The sequence below is a fragment of the Colletotrichum gloeosporioides genome (assembly GCF_011800055.1).
Source record: "Colletotrichum gloeosporioides strain Lc1 chromosome Unknown consensus_50, whole genome shotgun sequence".
Taxonomy (NCBI): Eukaryota; Fungi; Ascomycota; class Sordariomycetes; order Glomerellales; family Glomerellaceae; genus Colletotrichum; species Colletotrichum gloeosporioides.
Window position 1 is genome coordinate 441,383 of NW_025544695.1, and position 22,077 is coordinate 463,459.

Sequence of the window (22,077 nt, forward strand, 5' to 3'; positions counted from 1 at the left end):
CAGAAGTCGTTCCCCGTCGGGGTTCCGTCCCCTTTCAAAAGGCCAAACACGAACAACATCTCACGAGGAAATCCTATTCCCGAAACTGTACGAAGATGCTTGGGGTACCGGCGGACCCGGCGACAGCCGCACTGGTCTGGAAAGAGCCAAGATCTTTCTGCTTCGCTTCGCCAAGATGAACCCAGATCCGGTCTTCAGTTTCGAACTGCAAGCCATCGCGACAGACCAACAGTATCGCAACATCACAGCCCTAGCTCGCGCCGTTCAAACGAGGGTCTTCGGCAACCGTCATCCCAGCTTCGCCCCCTCGCCCCTGCTTCAATGTGTCCGATTTATGCTCATCAAAGCCAAGGTGCCGGACTTCATGTACTCCGACGAAACCAAAGTTGTGATGGACTTCTTCTTTGACCCGACAATTTTCAGAAATGTAGAGCCTCCGCCTGTCGATGCAGTCGTCTACAAGTACCCCACAGGACGTCTCAAGGTTGCTATAGTTGGTGGAGGTCCCACGGCTCTGGCATCAGCCATTTCGCTCGCCGAAAAGGGTGCTGGCAAGATACAAGTTCATGTATATGAAAGGCGCTGGGTGGTCATGACAGGCCTAAACGGTACTTATGTCGACTATCCGCCGACCAGCGCTACTAACCAATCAATTAAGTCAAATTGAGGGGTCTGATTTGGCTGTTTAGCCCAAAATTCACGGCAGATTTAGCTATTTAGTTTATTTAAACTTAAATTAATAGATTTAATCTAAAATTACCTATTTAGGAAGTTAGTGAGGCTATCGTAAAGTCTCTAGGGGTTAGATATATATATAATATAGTATTTTGAGGTTATCTTAATACTATTAGCCCCTATAGAGGTAGAGGTAGCTACTAATAGCGATATTACCGCCTTAAACCTAATTCTAGAAGTATTAGGTCTTTTTAAGTAGATTTAGTATTATTAATAGCCTCTATAATATTAGTATAAGCTTAATAAGGCTAAATACCTTCTTATAATCTATTATTATTACTAAAATAGTAAAAATATTAAGGGTAAACTTACTAAAAATTAAGAAGGTTTAGTAATATAAAATCTACTAAGTAATAAGGTTATTAATAGGTTAAGTAATTAATAGATAATAATAGTAATTTAGTTTAGAGGCCCTATTAATAATAATACTTTAAGATCTACTATTTAACTATTAGCTATATTTAGAGTCTTTAAGCTTAATAGAGGTTAAAATAGATATAAAAAAGCCCTCTAGAAGTATTAGTAAAGTAATATTATTAAGTAGGTTAGTATACTATAATTCCTAGTACTTATAAAGACCTCACTTAATATTAGGAAACTATATATCTATTTTAAGTATATCCTAATATTTTTTAAGCTATTATACGCCTCACCTAAGGTATAATATTATAGTTATAGTATATAGAGGTAACTTAGTAAGTTTAGTATAATACTTATTAAATATTAACTAGCTATTAATAATAGAGATATATAAGTAACTCTTTAAATTAAAATTAACGCTATAGTTAAGCTAATAATCCTAAGAAGTATATTTAGTATAAGTATATATAGGGATACTATTAATTAATAAGGTCTATAAGGATATTACTACTTAGTAAGAAGATTACTATAATAACCTTATATACTAACTTAACTATATTAACTAACTTTAAGCTAGTTATATAACTATAGTTTTAATCTTTTTATTTATAAGGATATTATATAGCTTTCACTAGTCCTCTAACTTATCTAAGAGATATTTTATACCTATAAGAACTTCCTAGAGTTAACTATACTTATTACCCTTACCTTAGCCCTTATAATACTTTATCTATAAATAGAGAGGCTTAAGAATATCTCTAAGTTTAGTAAGTATATACTAATCCTTATTAGTAAGGTTATCCTTATTAAATAGGTAATACTTTAGCTTTAGAATAGACTTATTATTAAGGATAAAGCTATTAATCTAGCTATATTTAAGTAGGGCCCTCTAAATTATTATATATATTAAGTTCTATTTTATTATATTATTTAGTATTAGTTTAAGCTCTTAAGTTAACTCTTCTTATAGAGTAAATATACTAAAGTTATCTTAAAGCTTATTACTAATCTCTAAGAACTTCTTAGTATATTATAGTAATAACCTAATATACTTAATAATATTATAGAGTTTACTAACTAGCCCCCTTAATCTCTAAAATACTAGATCCTCTTAGATATTATTAGTTTTAATATAATAATTAGACTCTTATTCTAAAGTTACTTAATTAATACTATAGATAATAGCTTAACCTATTAGATTAAGGATATAACTATAGTATTAAATATATTATTATTCTATATCTTTTTTAGTAAAATATAGTGAGATAAATAGATAAAGAGCCTTTAGATAGATATTATTATTACTAATATTATTATATACTATTACACTAACTTAGTTAAGTATCCTAAAATCACTAATAATTATATATATTATTAGAGTAATATTCTTACTAGTATAAGTACTAAGTTAATAGTAGAAAGCTAAGAGGTATTATATTTACTTATCTAACTTATTAATAAAGTAACTAAAAATAGTAATAATAGCGTAATAATTAAGTAATATCTATAGGTTAAACGATAAGTAGACCTAGCTAAAGGTATTAAGTATCTCCTTCTTAATCTATTCCTTCTTAGATATATATATATATAATTAAAATAAACCTTTATACTATCTCTTAACTAATAAATCTAATTACTAATATTATAATTAAATAGGTTAAAAATATACTAAATATATTAGTTACTAAAAGTTAAAAAAAGGTTACTAATATTAACTAGGAAGCTTATAGCTAGATCTTTAATCTAAGTAACTCTTAACTTAAGTATAGTAATAGGGGTAGAGTAGTAGCACTTTAGAGGTAAGCTTAGGTTATTAAGGTTATTAATAGGTATAAGATCAGCCTAAATAATATAATATAAAGTCTTAAGATAGTTAATAGTAGAACTTATAGCTAAGGTATTAAAAGGCTTATTAATATTACTAGCTTTATTATAGTAGTAGTAGACCTAATATGTACTACTTATATAGCTTATTAGTATAAAAAAGAGTAGATTAAATAGGCACTATACCTAGAGTATTATTAAGTAAGATCTTATATATAAAAAAGCCCTTATCTCTAATCTAAGAGGTATAGCCTCAAAACCCCTTCTTTAAGATTAGTTTAGTATTAATAAAGGACCTATTCTTCTATATAGTATAAGGTAGAGCCCTTAATAAGTCTCTCGTATTAAGGTTAGTACTTAATATATTACTAGCTATTAATATAGTATATAGTTAAGTAGTAATACTATAAGGTAATAGTAAAGGTATAAAGTTAATAAAGTGATTAAGATATTAGCTAGCATTTAGTAGAGGTATTATAAAGGTAGGTAAGCTATTAAAAAAGGTATTAAAAAAGCGTATAGATAGGTAGGGCTTTAAAGGATTATTAGTAGTAGTAGTAGTAGTAGTAGTAATAGTAGTAGTATTAGTAATAATATCAAAAAAGGGTTATTTTTAAGGGCTAATATAGAGGTTAAAAATAAGCTTTTTTTAACCCCTAGTAAGGAGGCTAAAAACGTATTAATTAAGCAGTATAGTAAAAAGTATATTTCTAGTACTTCTAGTACTTCTTAGTAGTAAGGCTAGTACTACTAGGAAGTACTTAGCCCTACTTTAGTACCTATTAGCCTAAGGGTATTACTAAACTAATATTTATAACTATTTACCCTTTTTTTTTTTAGAGATATATTATAATAAGACCTAATAGGCTAGTAATAAGTCTACTATATAGGGAATTATAGAGATATTAGTTTAAAACTAGCTTAGGTTATTAACTTTAGTATAAAAGTTATAAAGGTTATAACCTTAAGTAGCTAGAAAAAGTAATATTAAGTTAACTTTTTTATTTTTTTTAATTAAAAAAATAAATCTTTTAAAAATTATAATTAGTCTAGAGGCTAGATTTTATTTCTTCTAGTTAACCTCTAACTTAATTAAATCGTCTAAATCTATAGTAATAATAACTTAATTATTTGCTTTACTAAATAGCCTCAATTTGATTAGCTGATTAATTAATTTGTTTGATTCGACTTAGTTGGTTAGTAGCGCTGCCGCCGACCGCTAGAAGACGCGATCAGGTCGTTACATTGCAAGAGTCAGTCACGACCTTGATGAGCCAGGCAACGCAGCAGGCACTTTTTGAGGGACGTCCCGAATGCGTTTGGCCTGGTTCCGCCAACATTCAGATCCGGAAGGTCGAGGATCGGCTGCTTCGAAGATGCCAAGCGCCTGAATTTTATGACCTGATACACCTTCACGCGGAGGGCGTTACACGCGAAGACTTGCACAAGGTTGGTGACTTTCATGTGCTGCTTGGGGCGGACGGAGCAGCATCTTGGATCCGTAAGTCCTATTTTCATGGCTATGAGAATGAACGCGGGAGGAGCTATGCCCTCGGCTTGGCATTCAATCGACCAGCTGGACTTCCTTGGTCGCAACCCTTGAACGTGTTCCTGACCTTAGGCCAAACCCGTTATCTCCTCAACGCCAGTGACTTCGATGGTCGCGGGTACCTCAACATGCAGCTCACCGAGGAGGAATGGCACAAGATGTTGGCTATGGATGGTCAACCTGTCACTTTTGGATATCCAGGATGTCTTCGACGGCCGGATGGGACGATCCCGCCTGGCTTTAACGACAACCAAGTTTTCGCGCCGTCGGAGAATAGAGGAGGTTCACTGTGGAGGTCTATATCGGATGGATTGAAGCTTTTCGGCTTTAAGGAGAGCGAGGTCATCAACGTCGTGCGCATCCCGATTGTGGTGCAAGCTGTGCGCGAAGGCATCCAGTACCTCCCGCCATCAGATTCGGCTTCTATCAACCGGCCTCATGCCCTTGTCGCGGTCGCTGGGGACGCTGCTATGACGGTACACTTTTGGCCAGGGCGTGGTCTCAACAGTGGTGTTAAATCTGGCATCGCTCTCGGAGACGAAATCGTTCACGCCCTCAATGCTGGCAAATTCGTCGGTCTACCTCTGACGGCAATGCAGCAATACAACGACTTCATCATGAAACTTCAGGATCGTGAGCACGACAAACGCAGCATCCCCATCCTCAACCAGTCAGGAACGCCAGAAACGCTTGGATGGCTCTTGAGCAAGGCGAATACAGTTCCCGACAACGTTGCCATAGAATGGTTGGTCGGGGCCATGTCCCAGATTGCGGAACGTCTGGAGCAACGAGGAGATTGGGCATTTCAGCCAGTTGCCAATGTTGAGCCACAGCTTCGAATCGTTCTTCGACAACTTGACTCTGAGACATTGAGGGAGATGGCAGTCAGCTTCCCGTGGCCGACGAGGGAGATGGGCGGCGCTGAGGTCCTGCCCCTTCGTTCGATGAAGCCCGAAGAGAAGCAAAGGTGGCTCCAACAACTCTGGGGGCTGCTGCGGGATGAAGCTCCGAAGAAGCCTGCGTCGCGCGGCGATCAGGGTCGTGCTTCTCGATTCGAGGCACCTCGCGGGGCTGCCCTTCTTCCTCCGCGGGCAACCTCGCCGTCTCCGCAATTCCTTACCCCGGACTCGGGAAACCCCACTCCGAATCGGTCCGAGTCGACATTGCGCCGGAGCAATGCGAGCCGGGGTCTGTCTTCCCCTGGGCCATCGGAGAGGAACCTGGCAGTCCCCAACGAAGATCAAAACGTTCCACGGCCACGCTCGCCGTCTGTTGGTGGTGAAATGCCACTTGGGAGACTACTCAGTGTCAGTCAACGGCCGGGACGCGCTATCTTGGCTGATGCCATGTCCCTTGCTCTTTTCCGTGTTGACGGAGACCCCTCAATGTAGTGTTATGTCCACATGATACTTCACCAACCAATTAAATGCGAGATTATTGTGCACGGCCGGGAGCTTCAACCCCGCCCGATGATCACGGCGCTGATAAGGAACGCCGATTCCGCTCTCCCCTCGCCGTCCGTCCGCCGAAGACACATTCCTTAAGCGTTCGCAACTCCTTTTGACGTTACAGAGTCACTCAACAAGTCTTTGCTTGATTTTAATTCCTCAAAGTCGATTCCTTAGCTCCTGCAGCCATGTACTCACCGCGTATCGGCGATGGCCTCGACAGCCTGGACACTCCCTCCATGATCGTTAATCTCGATCTTATGGAATCCAACATCAAAAAGCTATTCGACAATTTTCTGCCTACCGGTCGCAAAGTACGGCCTCATCTGAAGACCACGAAAAGCGCTGTTCTTGCCCGCAAGCTGGTGGCCGCTGGCGCAACAGGCTGCTGTGTGGCGAAAGTTTCCGAGGCAGAGGCTATTACTGCGGCCGGTTTCGATGACATCCTCATCACTTGCGAAATCATCGGTGCTCCCAAAGTCAAGAGGCTTGTCGAGCTGTTCCGGAAACATAGGGACATCAGGATTGTCGTGGACAGCGAAGTTGGTGCAACCGCAATAAATGACGCCCTGGCCCAATCTGGCATCGATCAGCCGATAACTACTCTGATTGATCTCGACGTGGGACTGCACCGAACCGGAGTCGCCCCTGGAGAACCGGCTTTGGCTCTCGCGAAGCACATTGCGACGCTGCCGCATCTGCGGTTGATTGGTGTCCAGGGCTACGAGGGTCATCTTCAACACCTTCACGACCGTGAAGACCGCAAGAAACAGTGCCTTGAGTCGATGAAGACGCTGGTCGACACGGCAGAGCAACTGCGAAAAGAGGGTTTCACTATCGACGTTGTCACCACTGGAGGAACAGGAACTGGAGAGTTCTGTGCCCAGGTGCCCGGTGTAACCGAACTGCAGCCCGGCTCTTTCATTTTCATGGACACAGATTATCGAAACGCAGTTGGCACATTTTACTCGAACAGTCTTACCCTTTTGGCGACGGTAGTTAGCAAACAGGGCGAACGTCAGGTCACGATCGATACGGGCCTCAAATCCTTGACAACAGACAGCGGACTGGCAGAGTGCAAGGATCCCAGGTACAGACATGCGAACCTTGGTGATGAGCACGGCTCATTGACCTGGGACGAGGGAACGCCGGCGCTTAATGTGGGAGATCGGGTTGAGATGATTCCCAGCCACATCGATCCGACGATCAACCTTCACGATTTCTACTATGCGCATAGAAATGGGGTTATTGAAGAGATTTGGACTGTGGACTCAAGAGGAAAGGTCCAATAGAAACAGTAGGATGCATAATGTCAAGTTTATTTGAGATCCCACGACCAACACCAAGAACCCATTGAAAATGCAATCTCACATCAGCAGACTTCTCGACACCTTTGGTCTATTTTGCGCCTACTCATGCGCTCTCGTGATGCTGCGTAACTCCGGCTCTCTTGTCGTCCCCGGATACAAAGGTATCAGTAACCCTTGCTGAGTCTCCGTCGAAAATGACGGCCATCTCCTCCAGTGTGTGACCTCTAGTCTCGGGGTAGAAGAAGTAGATGATCACCGTTCCGATGACCAGAATGACAACGAAAATAAGGTAATATTTCCAACCCATTGCATCGAATGCGATGGGGTTAACGAAAACATTGAAGAAAATGCCGAAATATGCAGATATTTGTGTCAAGGCGGTGCCGCGAGCACGTAGCTGGTACGGCCAGATCTCGGCGGGGTATGATACGATGAGGGGTGTACTGTGTTTGCACAGTTAGTGTCGAACAAACAAACAACCTTCGAGTTCGTGGGAAGAAAAATACTTACAAGGCGATGTCGTAAAAGCTGTAGTAAATATACAGGAAGGGAACCACTGCGAGACCGACTGATGCTTTTCCTGTTGTGGCGAAGCCGCCATTCAAGCCTGAAAGGATGATGTAACTGGTAAGCATGCCCAAAACACTGGTAAGGAACAGGAAACGGCGGCCGACTCTGTCGACGGACACGGCAGCCGAGACTGCCATAACTAGGTTCCAGCTCTGCAAGCAGCCGTTGATAATGGTTTGGTCCGTGATCGACGTGATTCCGACTGCTTTGAGAACGTCTGCGAGGTAATAGCTGACCAAGTTATTACCGCCCTGAAACCGTCAGTACAGTCTTTTATGCTTGAGGCTTTCCTCTTACCCATTGACTCAGCAGACCAAGCGTAATCGAAATAAACGCCCTGTGTCTGTTTCCAGGGGTCTTAAACATCTCCATCCAAGAAGAAGTCTCACCCGCAGCCTTGTCGTCTTCAATCGCCCGCTCGATTTCGGCCATCTCGAAGTCGACCAGTAAGGAATGTTCGTCGCCATCGCCGTGGAGCTTGACAAGGATTCTGCGCGCTTCCGCAATCCGACCCTTTGAGACCAAGAAGCGGGGCGATTCGGGGACCAAAATGGCGGCTGGGAGAACGACGATAGGAACGGCGATTTGAAGAAGAGAAGGGATGCGCCAAGCCCATGTGCTGTCGTAGTTTCGGGTACCGTATGTTACCTTGATCCTGTGAGCGACTATCAAAAGAGCATGGTTATTATCAACTTACCCAAGCAGCAAACGAGCTACCGACAAACCAACCACAGTTGTAAAGCCTGTAGTCAAACCGCTTTAGTCATGCCATGGCAAAGCTTGAGCGATATGATACTTACGCTGTAAGAATTCCACGGTGGGTTGGATACGCCAGCTCAGTGATGAGAACCGGTGCAAGTCCACCCCACCAACCACTAGGTTGACCGATGAACAGTCGCCCAAGAATGAAACCCGTCTTATTAGGGGTGAAAGCTTGCAGCAGAGAGCCGAGGAACAAGAAGGCGTATCCCACGAACAGGCCTTTCTTGCGGCCCCATCGGTTGGCGAAATAGGCGACGGCAGGATAGGCAAGCATAGTCGATAAGGACTGGACGGCGTTGATGAAACCCAACCAGGCGCCTTTCGGTTGGCCCATGAAATCCATCCATTGAGGCAGAGCCAACAACCCGTTCATCATCGATCCATCGTATCCGTTCGCGGCGCAAAGAAGACCCAAGAAGACGCAGTAGTAGTTGAGCCATCTGAGATGAGACTTCTTGTACCACGGAAGGCCATCTTTGGGCAAGACAGCTTCAAGCTCGGGGCTGATGCCTCGGCTCTTCTTGGAAACACCCTTCGACTTTCGGAACATGACCTTAGAGTGTGAAGAGACGTGAGCCAATAACAGCCGGGATCATTGAGGACTGTGTAACTGCGAAAAGTCTGCTCGGGAAGAAAAGAAAGAGCCAAGAGAGTTGGTAGTGACAAGATGTACATAATTGCTTCCGACTCGGGACTTTTAAGTCCATGCACAGACACAACCGTCCCAATTCATGATGCGAACTCCATCAAGGACAGGGAATTGTAAGCGCCGCCCCGTGGGGAAACTACTCAGTCTGACATGGGGTAAGTCTGGGGCAGTTAACGTGAAGCGTGTCCGGGAAATATTCGGATTTGAACTTCAAGCTCTTGTTCAGAGTTCACCTCCTTGGCAAACGGGGCTGTTTTTAAATCCTCGACATTCCCGTGTCGAGGCTCCGCTTATCACGGTCTCACATGGCCAGATCCAGATAGAAACAACGTCATTCGCCCTCTAGTGATATCGGATTCCGTCTTTCTCATCTATGGATTGATGCTGAAGTCATGAACTCGTAGATAACTTCAGGTCGCGGGTCTCACGGGTGAGGACCGCCTAGGGAGAGCTACTAACTCTTCACCAAAGTATCGACTTCCAGTCTGAAAGGCTTTCAAACAGTTCTTCAATTGATGCGTTCACACGTGAATTCTAGGTAGAAACCACCAAGTCTGTCTTCCTTACGTGGGGTGACTGCCAAAAATCCAAAAGCGAGATGAACGACTTCCCCGCAAGATCTTACGACAAATAATCGGGATTTGAGGAGAGGTTGGGGGAAAGAGCGGGTCGTCGGACATTTCCGCCGCGTGGACAAGTTCCCAAGAAAGCAGCACCTTCAACTGGGTGGATTCTTAATGAACATAATGAGTCGCGAGGGGTCATAGCTTGCTGGTTGCTAGGCTGTCTGGAGTCTGGACTCGATTCGGTGAATGCTCACTGCAGGGGACAATACGACTCGCGGAGTGTCGGGCAAACTTCGCGCTCTACATCTTTCAGCTCCGACAAACTCCGCAACGCGTTCAAATAGTAGCATCGAAACGTCAGGAACGGGTAATCATCGGCATACCGTTGCCATCTACTACTACAGACCAGGATATCGTGGGTGTTCCCGGACTGAGCGGTCCGTCATACCGTCTGTGCTCCATCACTTGCGTCTTAGACGTCGCATACAATACGCGTTCAGCCAAACGTGCTCATGCGTGCGTGATACTACGCTCATCTTCCTTCATCGAGATTGTGCGGCTGCCCTTGCCTTTTTTATTAGAACATTCATCGATCTGGGAAGCACAGCCCCTAAGACAAGGGCTAACCTTCTGAGCGCTGGGAGCCTCACACAATGGGATTGTAGAACCTCATCCGGTTCTCTGGATCCCACTTCTTCTTCAAGGCCCTCAACTTCTCCAGTCTCCATTCTTCCCACCCATACACAGACTCCAAAGATTCGTCTCCATGCGCATAATTGACGTACGCCCGCAGCCGCTCCGGATCGTCGCTCGCTTCCAGTAGATGCCCCCGCAACCTCTCTCCGTAGCCTTGAGCTAGGGCATCCAGAGACGCGTTTGGCTTGTACACGACGTAAGGGGTAACCAAGAGATCATCATCGCGATGCGGGAAGGCAGAGCTCTTTTCATCGATAGCCTTGACCCCCTGCGTCGAATAGCCCTCCAACATGAAGAACGAGCCCCCAAGCTCGGGAACGGTGAGAGACATCTCGGTCATGTCGTCAAACACTTTTCGAATGGCGGGAAGATCGTATCTCTTTAGCCCGATAGGATACCTGAGGCCAGTGTTGCCTTTGGCACAACCGAGGCTGTCCTCACTCGTAAACACCTTCACGGCCAAGTCGGGCATCGGGGTAGAGCCACTTTCGACACTGACATGCTCGATATCGAAAAGAGGCTTGGCATACTCGACGGTATCATTTGCACTTCCATCGTTGATGATGGCGTACCAGATGATTGGCTAGCAACGTTAGCCATGAAAAGGAGGTGGATCTGCATTCAGAGAACGTACTCTCGACGGATCAATGTCGGGAAGGTTAATGAGGTATATCCAGTGGGCAATCTCAGGCGGTTGCGTCTGCATCATTTTGTTCGTCACTTCCATTACCTCTTCTAGATGCTCAGCTAGGAAGATGAAAATGCTGTAGCCCCAAGCATTGTTCTTGATATCGTAGACGCGGTACTCCCATTCGGTCACAATACCGAAGTTGTGTCCAGCTCCCTGCAAGGCCCAGAAGAGATCGGGGTTGGTCTCCTCTGATGCCGTCACCGCTTCGCCGCTGGGAAGCACAATCCGGGCTGAGATGACTTGGTCTGAGGCCAGTCCGTACTGTCCCTGTAGCCAACCATGGCCGCCTCCGAGAATTGGTGCTGAAAGACCGACGCATTCGCAAAGGCCGGTCGCTTGTGGAGGTAAGCATCTGATCCCTGTCAAACATACTGGGGAAATGGGCTCACTCGTCTGCTTGCCTGCCGCCCAGAGGGCATTGACAACCGTTTTCACGCTTGCGCCGCCGCCTAGAGTTGCCGTCTTTCCATCTTCTGCTATTTCGACTTGGTTCCAACCCCGCAGGTCAATCATGATCGCGTCTTTAGCAGCCTGCAATGCTTCGGTCGCGCCATGCCCACCAGACCTAGCGAGGAAGGGTATTTCATGTTCATTCGCGTACCGGATCTATGCAAGTCGTCATCAATCAATTTTACGGTTCCTTGAAAATCAGTCGACCAGAACTGGTTCTCGTCTCCGGGTAAGTTTAAACGTAAACTTACCGTAGCTGAGATATCACTCTCCGTGAAGACGTTCACGACAGCACCCACGCTAGGCGCATGCCACTCTCCCCATCTGCGTATAGACGAGTCGAATGATGGCTCATCGGGCAGCAAGATAGATGCTTGGGGCGAAAGTTGCGACGCAAGCTCCGTCCAAGACCCCGTCACGTTGTGGGCGAGCAGTGAAGCGAGACCGAGGCGGCCCAAGATCTTCTGCGCAGAGACTGTCTGGTCCAGCGCCCAGGATACGCCAGCGGCCAGTGCCTCCATGTCAAATTTGCAACAGTCAAGTTTCAGCTCAAGAGATGAGAAAGTTATCTGCAAATTATCCCGTCACCTACTAGTGAGTCGCAAAACATTGGAAATTTGACAAGAGAAGTGCGGGGCTTGTGCATGTTTTTTATCTTCGCAGTCAACAGAAGGGGCGGGCATTTCAAAAGCTGACTTATTAGCGAAAAATCTGACAGCAGATCCGCGGCTAACCACACTCGGTCACTGGCCAGTGGGATGAAGAAAACTGGGAGCATCGGTGTGATAGTATGGTTGCTTTTAAGACCAAAGTTCCTTCTGCTGCTCCAGCTTGTGGAGTAGAATGCAACTCTCGCCCTTGAACAAATGTTGTCAACAGACAGGTCAGCATGTCGGCTTGCAAAACAGAGTTTGAAGGCATTCTTGGCGATTTCATCATTTTCCATAGGCCGTATTCCCGGAGTTATCGTGAAGGCAAAGTAAAAATTAACATTATTACGTGGCATATCTTGGCGAAGCCCCGTGCTCTTACTCATAGCTTATTTCAACCCCGAACATCCTTCGCAGAGGCTTACTTTCCTAACCCTCAAGCTCTTAACAGCTGAGATCAAAAACGGGAGTCGAGCTGCCTGCCGGCGTCACGCCGAAGGAGATGTCGGTCTGCGCAGTGTTCGCATCAAGAAGGGTGTACCACCACACGTTGCGCTGACCAAACAGAGCACAGCCGACCTGAGACCAGTAGGTGTGAGCATTCTCGACAGAAGCGACGGCAGCGCCCTGCTGAGGACCGACTACGATAAACATGTTAGTCAAAGACATTTTGAGACGTGTAGCACCGTAACGGTGAGGCTGGGTCTGGGTCTGGTTCAACTTACTGTGCGGCCAGCCAGTCTCGGTAATGTACACAGGCTTTCCTCCTGCAACACTCTCGGTGTTACCCACGGCAGTCCAGAAGTTGTCGGCGGCCTGCTCGATGGCGTTGGGCTTGGTCGACTCGAAGTAGGGGAAGGAGTTGTGGCCGAGCCAGTCAACAGAGGCGGCGACACCGGCATTCTCGCCTCTCACCCACGCGGTCCAGGTGTCGACGTGGCCGATGGGCTTGCCCTCGAGCGCGGTGCCGCGGATCCAGTCCCTCAACCAGCCAATGTATCCCTCAATCTCGGCGCCGGTGGCTCCGACGCCGGCGTTGGCGGCAACGCCATCGGGGCTGCTGCGGTAGAGATCCTCGGATCCGACGCTGATGCCAACGACACGGTCAGTGAAGGCGGTGCCGTACTGCTCGGCGGCGCGCAGCAGAGAGTTGAGCTCGTTCTCGTAGATTCCGCGGCCGGCACTGGCCCACAGGCCCACCAAGATCTGAGTATCGGTGTCGATCGCGGCCTGGTAAGCCGAGATCGGGTCGTTTACCGTGCCGCACTGGATCGATGTGTAGAGACGGGCAGATGCGAAGCCCGATGTTCCGGCCAGGCTCTTTGCGGTGTTGAAGTAGCTCACGAAGTCATCATAGCCTCTGCAAGAGCCGTCTTCGTTGGTGGCTCCGTAGTTGAAGCCCTGCTGGGTCTGGGCCAAGACCGTGGTGGCCAAGGTGGCCGCGACAGCTCCTCTAAGATACATATTGAAGATATTAACCTAAAAATAATAATTGAGAATTAGGGATGGATGAGGGCTTCTGCAAGTCTGGTCGAAGCTGGGCATCTCAGGGTCCTTATTTGTTTACGTTGGGCCATCTTTAAGGTACTTAAAGTGCGCCACATGTTCGGTAGCATGTACAACAAAAATAGCTACCGACAGACACGAGAGAATTTTTGTGCATGACGTCGCTCGCGTGCCTTCGTGGAGCTCGTATTCTTGCCAGCCAAGACGCATCTCACTGCCGTCACCGACCGGTTTTCCATTGGGGTAAACATGGTGAAAGGTGAAAAAAGAATGGTATTGGACCTGGTCGTCAGCTAGTAGTGATCGGCAGACTCAGCCTACAATCTCCACTTGCACCGTCAGTCTAGGCCCCTCCTAACTCGTCATTCCCGTCCAGCTCATCGTCAATGGGGCAGTCTTGGCGATAATGTGCGCTGATTGAGCCCCATCAGTCCGCTGTCGGCTGGGTTGTGTTGTTCGGTCCCCCCTAGAGCACGATCCCCAGCTTGTGTGGTCTCAGACTCTCAGCCCCTCGCAGTCCCTGAGTATTGCTTCCTTTTGGTATTCTAGAGAGATTAACGATAGCCGGGGAAACGTTCCGCCAATTTGACATCCCCTTTCCGCGTGATTACTCCCGCTGTTTTGGTGTGTTCTAGACCTGAAGACTGGTCTCGGTAACTGGAACCCCAGCAGCGCATCAACTGAAAAATGGCGGTGGAGTGTCTCTGATTCAACATATTGTCTGGTTTTCACGTCGTGTTCCATGCAGAATCCCGAAGGATCTTATGCAAAATGGCTTACCATTCCATGCGATGAATCATGTTTTGCGCTACATGCAGCCAGCTGTATGCATCGCAACACAAGAATTACACATTTTTCTTGACTGCGAGGAAAGTTCAAGGTGCGATCCTGATGCCATGCAGGGACGACAGCACGAAGCGGGTCGGTACCTGAATTCCAGGCCCATATCCCCGGGTTCACGGCTTACTGCGGCGTACTTGTGTACCAATTCTTTTGGTGACATGAAATCCGCAGGCATACACACATGATCATTTAATTCATATACACAATCTCTAGAACAGTTCCGTGACTGTTATGAAAATTGAGGCTCTGCATGACCATGTGCACGTCTGGCTATGCTTCACTGGGGCCCCCTGAGTGAGCCTAAATCTGCCGCCTGGGCCCCGGCTTGGCCAAGATGCCGTCCGAAGGTTCCGGCTAGGGTCCAAGAAACTGGAGCAACAAGACGGCCGGTGAACGGGCCGAATGAGACAATACTGGCTGCATTCGGTGCTGATCTTTAACTGAAGCAGATGATCAGGGGATCGAACAATTTCTCTGCATGTGGTCGAGTTCGCCTTATCAGTTGCCAGAGAGAACGCCGAGCGTCCTTCCGGCGCTCATTGGTGTCTGTATTACTACACATTAACTATGTAATCCTCACTGTCACTTGTGTATCTGTACGTGACTGCGAAAATGACCCTGTTGTTACATCTGTCCTGGCATCATTTCATCGTCTTACTCCATCTCCCAGAGACAAGGGATCGGGCATCCCGATGCCCTTCCATCCTCACTCTCATCAGCTTGCGCAGGACGGACGATCCGTAGCATGTAGCGATCACGGCTAGAACTGCCGAGGTTCCGCATACGCCCGGGAATGCCCAGTTGTAGTCTACAATATAGTTAGATATATTCATGCCGTAGAAGGCAGAAAAGAAGGAGCCGGAAGCAAGGCCAAGCGTCCCCATGCGGTATTTGAGGTCGAGTAACATCAACGAGTTGCGGTTGGCATCGAGAATGGCGCTGGCACTAGAGGCAGGCCAAGACGGAAGAAACGGTCAGAGGGGGTTCTAGAAACTGAAGCAATGGTGTGTGACACAAACCTCTCTTGGGTGTTCCGAATGCTGGACACCAGACTCTGCGCCTCCTGCACGATCTCGTTGAGAGCGTTGTAGTACGACCCCAGCAATGACTCTGCCGCCGTGAGGTCGTCGTCCACAGTCTTTGCCAGGGCATTCGGGTCTGCCTTCTCTGTCAGATACAGAGCGGCAAGACTGTCGTCCCAATCGAGGACATCTTCGACAGCGCCGAGGACCAGCTCCGCTTGCGCCGCAATCCAGGTTGCCCTGCCGGACAGGCCGAACAGATTCAGCAACACGCGGCGATCCACATCATCTTCGAGAGATGCGAGAACACGATCAGCCGGGTGTCGCACAGCCGCAAGCTCTCCCTCGAGCTCCGTTACAACAGAGCTTAAGACAGCCTCTATGGCAAGGAACTCGAAGGTGGCTTGCGGCTGCGCGTATGTCTCGTCCTCCTTGCGCTCGCACGCTACCTCGGCCAACGCCGCATTCCTCTGTTTTATTGCTTCGCCGATGTCGCGCAGAAACGCTTCGCGGGAGGTAGGACTCGTCGCATCGTCAAAAATAAGGGCTCGATCGCGCTGCACTAACACCTTCAGGTGGAACAGGTGGATGAGAACGGTCGAAGGCCGGATGCCAATGTGGGAGAGTGTCGAAAGCTCAATCTTGCGAATGTCGCGAGGGACAAGGCCGTAGCGTGTGGTGAGCTCGGTTTTCTTCGCCGAGATATATCGCACTGTCACGTCGCCATTTTCGTCCACCTCGGTGCACCGAAGGCGCTTCGGCTGACACGGGATTGCGCTCGGGGTGCTGGCGGTCGGGGGAGCAGAAGCTTTGGTGGTGATCGATCGAACGGTCAATGGATGTGCTGTGAAGCAGATGCGGTAGGAATGTCGAATTAGGCGCATGGCCATCGAGGCAGGGCTCGACAGGTGTGTTGTAGATAACGCAGCTGGGATAGCTCTTGCGTCCGAGCATGGATCAAAATTAATTGATGATTATTTGCAAGCCACATTCTGCCGCCACAATCTTCAGCCACTCAATGTGCATAAATGGTGGATGCTTTTGTCTGATGCAATGTAGGGAGCTTAAAGACCAGCAAATCGTTGTAACCAGAATATACAGTACTTCAGTTGAGGAATAACATCGGACCACTTTTATTCTCTAGGCACCCTTTCCAACAGTTCCGGCGAGATATTAATCTCTTCCAGATGAATGAAGCTGAAAAGCAAAAGACGGACGACCAAACAAGATACGTTTCACAGCAGTAATGGACGATGCCGATTGCCAGTCTGCCGGATTCTCGGATCCGGTCCGGCGTTCAAGCGACCCCTTTCCCCTGTTCGATCTACCACTCGAATTGCGGGAACAAATATACTGCTATCTGGTCTACTACGGCGGAACCGTGAGCCTTTCGAGACGACCCTGGGGGATTTTGATTTACACAACAGAGGCTCGGTTCAAACCTGACACTGCCATCTTGAGAGTGAACAAGCAAACATACTCCGAGGCCATGCCGTTGCTCTACAGAAGCTGCATCTTCGACCTGGGATCAGATACAAACGAACAAACTGTCAATGAGTTCTTCGGCAGGTTCTCTAAACAAACGAGAAGAATCATCCTCCGCGTAACCATGTTTCCTCGGCGCTTCTTTGCAACCGTTCCACGCATCCCCTGGGAGCCGGCGTGTCTGGCTGTTGCTGCGCTGTTGCCTGCCCTTCAGGAGGTCACCGTCGTACTCAATCCCAATGACTACCCGTTTCTCTTGGGCGAAGATGGAGCGGCGGATTGGATTATGGGACCGCTCTCCAATATCCGTGGGGCGCAGAAAATATTGCAAGTGGTTGAGACAAGTCCGAACAGCAAGCGAGTTGTCGCACGATGGAACGAGTTGGCGAAAGCTGCGGACTCGGCACGGCGTAAGCGAGAAAGAGCTGGGCGACGCAAACTACCTGCCTACTAGTAGTTTCCTGGAGGTGCGCCGGCGGCTGAGTCTGGATAGCGAAGTTGATATTGACCGATCGTTGGTGAAAAGGCAAAGATGGCCCGTATCCCGTGCTATGACATCAGTAGTGCGACGTGGATATTCCTCTGCAAGACCATTGAAAGGTTTCATTTGTCTAATCAAACGGGGTACATTGGTAGCCTTTACACCACTACACCACTCTCTGCGTACCGGATAACGTATCCATAAACAGACTATATACCACTCTTTTCGAACGACAGAGCAGCTTAAGCTAAGAAAATTGTTTCCGGAGATGACTGCCCAAGAGCGGACTCCCACGCGTCAGCATGGATCTGCCCAACAGCAACCCGTTCCACCCACATACCCTTCCTTTCGACCAACATAATGTTTAGGGCCCACCATCTTCGGTACTTATACGCCGTCGTATCGAATATTTCTTCGTAGTACTCTTTGGCAGAGGGGTACTCCGGAGGCAAGTCGGTGCTCGGCGTAGCGTCAATGTTAGCTTGCAGGACCTCGTCTTGATCGCTGCGCGACAGCAAAATTATTTCCCATTTCTCTTGGTCATGATATTTCGAGAAATTGATGCCACGAAGTGTTCCGCAGTGTCGTCCATTGCTGTCATACACCCAGCCTGCGCGGGTCAAATTTCCCCGAAAGTAACGACTGCAAGCCGGGTCGAAGTTCGGGAGTTTAATCTCGAAAGGTTTGGCAACGATGCCATGTGCTTTGAACATGAGAGTGTTTGGCGGGACATCAATCTCCAGATGATCAGAATCCGGCATATTTGGCTGCTTCTCAGACGGTGATGACGCAAGAATTTGGCCGTTGGGGCTTCCTGGTTCGCCAATCTTCTTAAACCCGGTTCTCTCGCTGATCCAGTAACCTCCGACCTCAGACTTTGTAGTCACTGCTTTCCCTATGAATTTGTCTTGTCTCCAGGGATCCCAGAACACATACCCGTCCCACGCCGTCCAACAACAGGTAGGCGAGCGGCAGAGCTGGACATCCGGGTCATGCTTCGCTCTTTCTCTTGGTCGAAGCACACCGCCGAAAGGCATCCCCCAGAAAGGAAAGACTCGAAGTTACTTTCCGGGATAGCACTGACAAACGACCAGCCATACATCTCTCCCATTTTCGAAAGCAGCCCGGCAAAAGCGCTCAGCGAATCGGAATGATAAGAGAGATTTCTGTTTGAAACTTCTTTGACAAGACTCTCATAAAAGTCTCTCCGAGACATGTCGACAGAGCGTGAAAGAAGACTGGTGGAGCTGTTGTCCCAAAGTCTCACGTTTCGGTGGGAGTACGCAGTGCCGCTTTCCGAAGCCCGACGAGAAGAGCAAACCCAGTACACTTGGTAATCGGTGAGGTAGATCCGGTTCCTGGAAAAGACAGCTTCTTGGAAAGTCCAAGCTCTCGTCTTCCACTTCGAGTTCCACATGAGTGGCAAGAGAGCGGGAGACTTGGCTTCCAGCAGTCGAGCGCCAATCTTGATTGGGGTGTTTGGTTTCTCACGAGGATAAGAGACGCCCGGCAGACCTTTGTTGGCATCCTTTCCTGTTGTAGCGATGATTGTTGCCACGGCTGATTGGTATATCAGGTGCATTCGAGGGATGTATCGTTCTTTGAACGCGTCATCATCTTGTACAATGCACAAGGAGTCTACCCAAAGATAGCGTTGCTTGATCTTGGCGGTGAATACAATGGCGTCCTGGATGACTTGTGGTATTTCTCCCATAAAGCCGTTCAAAGAGGCAGGAAGTTGTAGACTGTGAAAATTGGCCTTCTGGCTCCGAAATGTTATGAGGCTTCCCCAGACGTAGCTGAGGGCAACGTAGCGACAATTCCAGGGCTGATGGACGAGGCACATATCTTGGACATCAACCAGCCAGATGCCTGTGTTTCCCTCGAAATATGGGCTTATCCCCACGTTGCACTTGTCATGTAATCGACACTCCTCAACCCAGGAGCTGATCAGATCGTAGCTCAACTCTCTAGTCGTCAAGTTCTGGGTGCTGTCGTTGGTCCCGTCTTGCAAAGGCAGGCCGATGAATCCTAGTAATTTGTAGCTTCCAAAGATTCCCCCTGGCATAGACTCAGACGTGATATCGCAGTAGACGTTGATCAGTGACGAAGATGATGCAGCCTTTTGCTCGTCAACGAGTAGATAACACATTTGATTGGGATACTCTCCTGGTTGCCAGTGTGGGTCTAGGTGAACATAGAATGCTTGAACAACTAGTTGGCAGAATGAGCAATCCTCGCTTTTGGCAACAATGTCGTAAAAAAGGCCGAGCTCCAATTCTATAGCCTTAGGTATGATGTCGAAAAAGGCGTCCAGGGGAAGGGTGCTGCAACGACTGCAGAGGTGGCTTGGCTGATCCTGGAGATCCGGCATGGTTGCGTGCGTGGAGCATGAGTGCTCCCTCCAAAGGGGACCCTAGCGATGACTGTTTACCTCCGTTTGGAGACGCCGGTGGTGAGACCGAGTCATCCAGATGAAAATATGCAGCAGTACAGCTGGATAAGGTCGAGGAGCGTGATGTGTTGTGTGAGGGGGATCGGCAATAATGCAGGCTACTCAACGTGGGACCAGCGCCGTATCCAATGGTCTTGCTGCCTGCTGATTGCGGGTACCGCATCTTGCATACCTACCCTCACTAAGTATTTCTGCGGTCGTCTACGGATTAGGTGTGCCCCAAGGGTGAGAAGCACAGGCGCAAAAGCTCTAAAAGATTGAAAGTACGGTGAATTCGTATTCACAAACTGGATGTATCAATATGTGCAGTTGAACTTTTACCATTCTTGATGAATTATTGGACAGTCTAAGTACATTTTGCCAGGAAACCCCTCCTCAGAATCGTTTCCACGCAAGCTGGTTCTCGTACATGAACACGAGCGGCCTCTGCGGCGTACCCTCAGCAGGCTAACGGTCTTTCCCTCTAGCCCTATTTCTATCCGCCTGGCCTGTCTAGCTTATGCCTTGCCTTTCCATTGTTTGAGCCTCCGGATGTCGAGGTCTGGACTGGGGCTTGGAAGAACAAATATGGCGGCAAACAGTACGATCAAGAGCTTCAATCCTCGCCCATCTCATCATCCTCTTCGTCGATGTTGCGGAAAGCGTGGTCGTGGGCAATCATGCTCAGGGCGCAGTAGTTGGGCTGGATCTTCTTCTTCTTCTTCTGGTCCTCATCGCTCTTGACAAAGCTCCTGGCCTCATTTCCAATCGAGATGATGAATGACTCCAACACGTTGCGGGTGATGTATGTGCCAGGTGTACCCCAATAGCGAGTGCCCACACGAATCTCCTTGGTGATGGCATTGGCCACGCCGGGGCTTTGTGTCTTCGTCCGCCAGCCAGCGACAGTGACGGAAACTAGGAACACCCACCAGATGTATCGAGGACGAGGACGAAAGTTGGTCAGGAACTTGAGCCTACGTCCATGAAGCTCAAGAAGAGTGTGAATACCTTGACTGAAGCTGAGTGTCTTCTCTTCAGTGAGGGTCGGATGGGAAGGATCGATGATGATAATTTTGTACTCCTTCACTTCCAATTTCTCCCACGCGCGCAGGCGTTGCTTGCGCTCCTCGGTGTCTTTCAAGGGAAAATCGAGATCAGCAGGCTCCAGACCAATATCCGGCACGATAGCCAGCACGCCGTCATCCAGGGCTTGTTCAATGTCTTTATGAAGGAAGAGACCGTTCTGCGCTTTGAACAGCTCCTTGACGGTACCCGCGCCGAAAATTGTGTCCATCGAGTCCCTGAAACGATGTGGAAAGAGATGTACAGTATGAAATATCTCGCTCCGATTCCATTCCGCGAGTACAGGATCCCAGCAGCAATTTTTGTAGGGACGATCAGGACAGTACTTCTTCAGCATGTGATCTGTGAATGCGAGCTGGTCCTTATCATCACGTTTGTTGACCGCGATGTTGATCTCCATGGACTGCTTATGAGCGAGGTACTTGGTGGACCACCTGTGGTTATTGTCTTTTGCTAGCCAGTCCTCGAGAGTCTTGACTTCACCTTTGTCCTTGGCCTCAAGGAAGTTGACGTGTGCCTCCAATGCGACCTCGTCCATGTGCATTTGCTCGATGTCAGCGCTGTCGGACCAGAAGCGGGAACCGGACGACTTCAAGGGTTGGACCTTGACTCGCTTCTCCTTTAACTTATACGTGAGAAGCTGGCGCTGGTAGTCGAGTTCCTTCTGCGTCCCGTTGTTGAGGATGTGAAGTCTGTCGGACCAAGGGACACTGGGCGCAGGGCCCTTGCCCTTGAATGCTTCTGCCATGGCGCCAGAAAAGGAAGAAAGCGATGCTGGACGAAGACAGCAAAAAGAATGTCTACCGACGGCGAAGGAGGACAGAGACGACGGACGAAAACGGCGATAATGGTTGCCGTTTGAGAATGGAAGAGTGCTGTAATCTAGTGAATGGGTAAGGCGTCAGGCGAAGGTGAAAAGTCTGCGGCCAATTTTAAGTCTGGAAAGCAGGCAGGTACGTG

General features: G+C 48.0%; 7 protein-coding genes across 7 annotated transcripts; 1 reads left to right on the forward strand and 6 right to left on the reverse strand.

Moving 5' to 3' along the window:
• Positions 1-175: 175 nt before the first annotated feature.
• GCG54_00000625 (D-threonine aldolase) lies at positions 176-7,208 on the forward strand (the record flags this gene model as incomplete). The annotated part of the gene is made up of 3 exons (XM_045400760.1): positions 176-608; positions 4,541-5,656; positions 6,103-7,208. 3 exons carry the CDS (start codon positions 176-178, stop codon positions 7,206-7,208), a joined length of 2,655 nt encoding a protein of 884 aa, XP_045263433.1.
• Positions 7,209-7,329: 121 nt separating this feature from the next.
• GCG54_00000626 (Lactose permease) lies at positions 7,330-9,108 on the reverse strand (the record flags this gene model as incomplete). Its single annotated transcript, XM_045400761.1, has 5 exons — positions 7,330-7,669; positions 7,737-8,047; positions 8,094-8,451; positions 8,494-8,553; positions 8,597-9,108. 5 exons carry the CDS (start codon positions 9,106-9,108, stop codon positions 7,330-7,332), a joined length of 1,581 nt encoding a protein of 526 aa, XP_045263434.1.
• A 1,311-nt stretch (positions 9,109-10,419) lies between these two features.
• GCG54_00000627 (FAD-linked oxidoreductase azaL) lies at positions 10,420-12,131 on the reverse strand (the record flags this gene model as incomplete). Its single annotated transcript, XM_045400762.1, has 4 exons — positions 10,420-11,052; positions 11,104-11,495; positions 11,550-11,766; positions 11,862-12,131. 4 exons carry the CDS (start codon positions 12,129-12,131, stop codon positions 10,420-10,422), a joined length of 1,512 nt encoding a protein of 503 aa, XP_045263435.1.
• A 573-nt stretch (positions 12,132-12,704) lies between these two features.
• GCG54_00000628 (putative glucan endo-1 3-beta-glucosidase eglC) lies at positions 12,705-13,724 on the reverse strand (the record flags this gene model as incomplete). Its single annotated transcript, XM_045400763.1, has 1 exon — positions 12,705-13,724. The coding sequence occupies one exon, from the start codon at positions 13,722-13,724 to the stop codon at positions 12,705-12,707; it is 1,020 nt and encodes a 339-aa protein (XP_045263436.1).
• Positions 13,725-15,250: 1,526 nt separating this feature from the next.
• GCG54_00000629 (Mitochondrial inner membrane magnesium transporter mrs2) lies at positions 15,251-16,521 on the reverse strand (the record flags this gene model as incomplete). The annotated part of the gene is made up of 2 exons (XM_045400764.1): positions 15,251-15,554; positions 15,629-16,521. 2 exons carry the CDS (start codon positions 16,519-16,521, stop codon positions 15,251-15,253), a joined length of 1,197 nt encoding a protein of 398 aa, XP_045263437.1.
• Positions 16,522-17,839: 1,318 nt separating this feature from the next.
• GCG54_00000630 (uncharacterized protein) lies at positions 17,840-19,971 on the reverse strand (the record flags this gene model as incomplete). Its single annotated transcript, XM_045400765.1, has 2 exons — positions 17,840-18,492; positions 18,534-19,971. 2 exons carry the CDS (start codon positions 19,969-19,971, stop codon positions 17,840-17,842), a joined length of 2,091 nt encoding a protein of 696 aa, XP_045263438.1.
• A 676-nt stretch (positions 19,972-20,647) lies between these two features.
• Positions 20,648-21,865, reverse strand: GCG54_00000631 (uncharacterized protein; the record flags this gene model as incomplete). The annotated part of the gene is made up of 1 exon (XM_045400766.1): positions 20,648-21,865. The coding sequence occupies one exon, from the start codon at positions 21,863-21,865 to the stop codon at positions 20,648-20,650; it is 1,218 nt and encodes a 405-aa protein (XP_045263439.1).
• Positions 21,866-22,077: the final 212 nt, after the last annotated feature.